We start from the raw sequence: 3,750 nt of genomic DNA on the forward strand, positions 1-3,750 counted from the left end.
CTTCTTTCATTCATCTCCAAAACGAACAACAAATTAACATTACTTTTTGTGTAAACAACAATGTCTGTGCTTTATTTATTTTCGGACAGGAAAACCCCAAATTAATATTCAGATCTGACAGTTTTAAGTGTGGTTTTCTTTTTGACAGTAAAATCCACGAGGGCCAACGTTTTCACAAGAAGGGGCCTTGTGTGGGAGAGCGCGTCTGATTTGCTGCGTGTCGGTAGTTACACCCGCCTCCCCCCTGCCCGCGTGGAGTTGATTAGTCGCAAGGAGGGGAGGGCGTGTCGGAACGCCCGGGCCCGTTATAAAAGCCGCAGGTTGCGCCCCTCCGTGCCAAATGGGCTGTCAGATGCGATTTGGACTAACAAGTGGATTTTTTTGTGGCTGGGAAATCACACTGGTAAGTTTTAATGCATTTTCAGAGGCAGTTATGTTTTGGAGTTTTTGAACATGAAGCGCATGATAGTTAAAATAATTTGTCAAATGACCACGTGTGACGGTCACCTGTCAGAGTTAATATATTAGTGATTAATTCATGATAAAGATGAAGAGAAATGTAGATGAATTTTAATCCAGGACCCACCCTATTTTTATTTTATTTTATTTATTTATTTATTTATTGGCAAGATTTTTGCGTTGAACTCGCTGTAAATATTTTATAAATATTTTTGAAAAAATAAAATAAAAATAAGTAAAATGATTAACATTATTTGTTGATCAGGAGGAGGAAAGTGAGGTCCAGCAAACGTACATACATATTTTAATTTGGAATGTGCGTATTGTCAAGAAAAGCGCACACTTTATTAAAGTTAACTGTCACATGCGACGTGTCCATAAATTAAGAGTGTGTGTCCCATCTGTTGTGTCCTCAGAGCTGGACGAGGACATGGACTCAGACACAAGCCGCGTGTCCAGCAGACCGTCTTCCCCCGAAGTGGACGACATCTTCATGTCCACGCTGAAGAAGTCGGTCCACGGTTTCTCCGGAGCTGTGTCGTCCACGCAGAGTGACTCTCCGTCAGACGTGCCCGGCCTGCGCGGGCTCTCCGCCAGCGACGAGGACTCCCTGTCCCTCAGGATGGCGTCCAAGAAAGACCGCAAACTGCTGTCGGAGAGCGAGCTGCAAACCATTCGTCTCAAGATCAACAGCCGCGAGCGAAAGAGGATGCACGACCTCAACGTGGCCATGGACGGGCTCCGGGAGGTCATGCCCTACGCGCACGGACCCTCCGTGCGCAAACTCTCGAAAATTGCAACGCTTCTGCTCGCGAGAAATTACATCCTGATGCTGAGCAACTCCCTGGAGGAGATGAAGCGGCTGGTGAGCGAAATCTACGGCAGCAGCGGCCACCACGCCGGCTTCCACCCGTCCGCCTGCGGCGCTATGGCACACGCTGGTCCCGTCTCGGCACACCCGGCGGCTACCCACGCCTCCCACCCGGCGGTGCACCACCCGCTGCTCCCTCCCGTCTCCACCGCCTCCTTGTCCGCTCCCGGGATCTCCGCCGTCACCTCGGTCAGACCGCATCACGGACTCCTGAAAGCGCCCGGCGCCGGCGCGGGGCCGCTGGCCAGCGGCTTCCAGCACTGGGGCGTGGGCACCGGCATGCCGTGCCCGTGCAGCATGTGCCAGGTGCCGCCGCCGCATGTGTCCAGCATGAGCACCGTCACCATGCCCAGACTGTCCAGCGACGCCAAGTGACTCCAAACACACCGCCAACTTTTTCTGTTCATCTCTGGTTCTCCTCGCTGTGGGAACCCGGACATTTTACTTTTTCAAACTAACTTAGTATTTGTTATTAACCGCATCTGTAACTTCTTTCTCTCTCTCTCTCTCCTCACAGAAACAACTTATGTAGAATTATTTAAAGAACGCTTCAGTCGCTGGTGATTATTTGTATTTTCCATCCCGTCAGGGGAAAATTCCCAACTTGAAACAAACCGCGAAGGTGTAAATATGTAGATATTGATCCGTCTAAATAGTTTGAGATATTATCTATAGAGTGTTGTTAATGTGCGGGAGGACACGTGCTTTTATTCTGTCATTCAGCCTTTGTTTGTTTTCCAGGCTCAGTCACCGCCCTGACGCAAAGAAACACCACTTCTTTATTTTTTTAATTCAAAAAGAGAAAATATTTATTGACTTATTTTCAGTGGGAATTTCAAAGTAATTTCTGATTTGTTGTGGGGGTTTTAAATGGAAAATAAAGATAATTATTGAAAAAGGTTCGGCGCTGTTGTTTAACGATTTTCACAATAAAATAAATATTTCTGTGTAAAACTGAGCTTTTAAAACACTAATTTAGATTTGCAGGTAACATAATTACGAATGTTCAGGATACTTTTTCGATCCCTCTTTTTCTGCGTGAAATATTACAAAAAAATCTTAACACTGAGCAAATGAAAACGAAAGACAAAGCCTCAATAATATATATATTATAAATTCGCAATTCAAACATATTGCCTGTTTAGTTGCTGATTGTTTATTATTTTTAATACTGTATCATATTATAGACTTCCACCTCATGACATTTTTTTAATACAAAAACATTATTTTATTGGGGCGCTCGTTATTGTCAGTTTTTGGTGCTTTAATTTTGCGCACCAAATATTAAAGACAGTTTGCTGCATCATGACGTTGTAATGTTCTGAAGCTGACACACAGGCTTTTTCAGGTTAAATACAGTTTGGTGATCTTTCGTGTGTGACGTCACTGACGCATTTTGGCCTTTTTAAATGTTTTTCTTTTAGAGAAACATTCGCCGCAAAGCTGAGTGGGAAGAAGCTTCCGTGCGTAAAATGTTTTCCAAAGGCTCTGAAAGAGAGGGACGGAAACAAATGTCTGAATATTCACACACAGATTTGTTTATTCTTCTCATTAGTGCAACTGAATTATTCAAAGTCCTTCAACTTTTGACGTTTCAGAGGCCATAACAGGACAGCAAAAAGCTCTAATTTTAATTTTAAAAAGTTCAATTTAAATTATGTGGACATGCAGAAAGGACCATTCAAACTAACACCATAAACACAAAATTAAAATACGAACTTCAACAGAATAATATGCACTCGAGCAGCCATTCATTCACTCGTTACTTCATGCAATCATTTATTCATTTATTGATTCATTCATTTGCTTGCCCACTCACTCACTCTCGCTCGCAACACATTCACTCACTCACTCACTCAATTGCTTATTCATCTGCCCATTGCTCATTCACTCATGCATTCACTCTGACTTGCCCACTCCCTCTTTTGCTCATTCATTCACTTGAAGATTCATTTGCTCACTCACTGCGAGTGAGCCTGAGAGCAAGTGAGAAAGCACTCACTCAGTCATTCAATCACAATATCCACAAAAGAGTGGCTGTCACATTGATGAACTCATGAACTGAGGACATAAGATTTTTAAAAATGCAGTTTTTGGACTAAAATTCACACGTCCACCACAGGATCAACATGCAGCATGTTTGACGTGATTTATATGACGTTTGTTCTCTTTTCCTTTGTAATTAAAACACTGATCATTGAAAGTATTTGAACCGTAACTATGGTAGGATGGACTTTACACAGTACAGTAGTTTTAATATTGTGGATATGTTCGTTTCTGTTCCAGTGCAGTGAAGAAAATGCTTGCTGCATTTGATTTTTACCCCAGAAGATGGAATGCCCCAGACACACACAATCACACATTAATAAACTAGTGTGAAAAGAAACTGAACACCAGCCACCCAAAGAGCGGAATTTCAT

The 3,750-nt window shown here is 43.1% G+C and overlaps 1 protein-coding gene across 1 annotated transcript; it reads left to right on the forward strand.

The window, feature by feature from the left end:
* The first annotated feature begins 382 nt into the window (after positions 1-382).
* olig2 (oligodendrocyte lineage transcription factor 2) lies at positions 383-1,711 on the forward strand. Its single transcript, XM_034186281.1, has 2 exons — positions 383-403; positions 887-1,711. The coding sequence occupies exon 2, from the start codon at positions 890-892 to the stop codon at positions 1,703-1,705; it is 816 nt and encodes a 271-aa protein (XP_034042172.1). The 5' UTR covers positions 383-403; positions 887-889; the 3' UTR covers positions 1,706-1,711.
* The last annotated feature ends 2,039 nt before the right edge of the window (positions 1,712-3,750 follow it).

Source organism: Thalassophryne amazonica, chromosome 14, assembly GCF_902500255.1.
Source record: "Thalassophryne amazonica chromosome 14, fThaAma1.1, whole genome shotgun sequence".
NCBI classification, from domain to species: Eukaryota; Metazoa; Chordata; class Actinopteri; order Batrachoidiformes; family Batrachoididae; genus Thalassophryne; species Thalassophryne amazonica.

Bases quoted from the DNA above. Each gene is read 5' to 3' on its own strand.
- olig2 (XM_034186281.1), top strand. From the start codon at position 890: ATGGACTCAGACACAAGCCGCGTGTCCAGCAGACCGTCTTCCCCCGAA.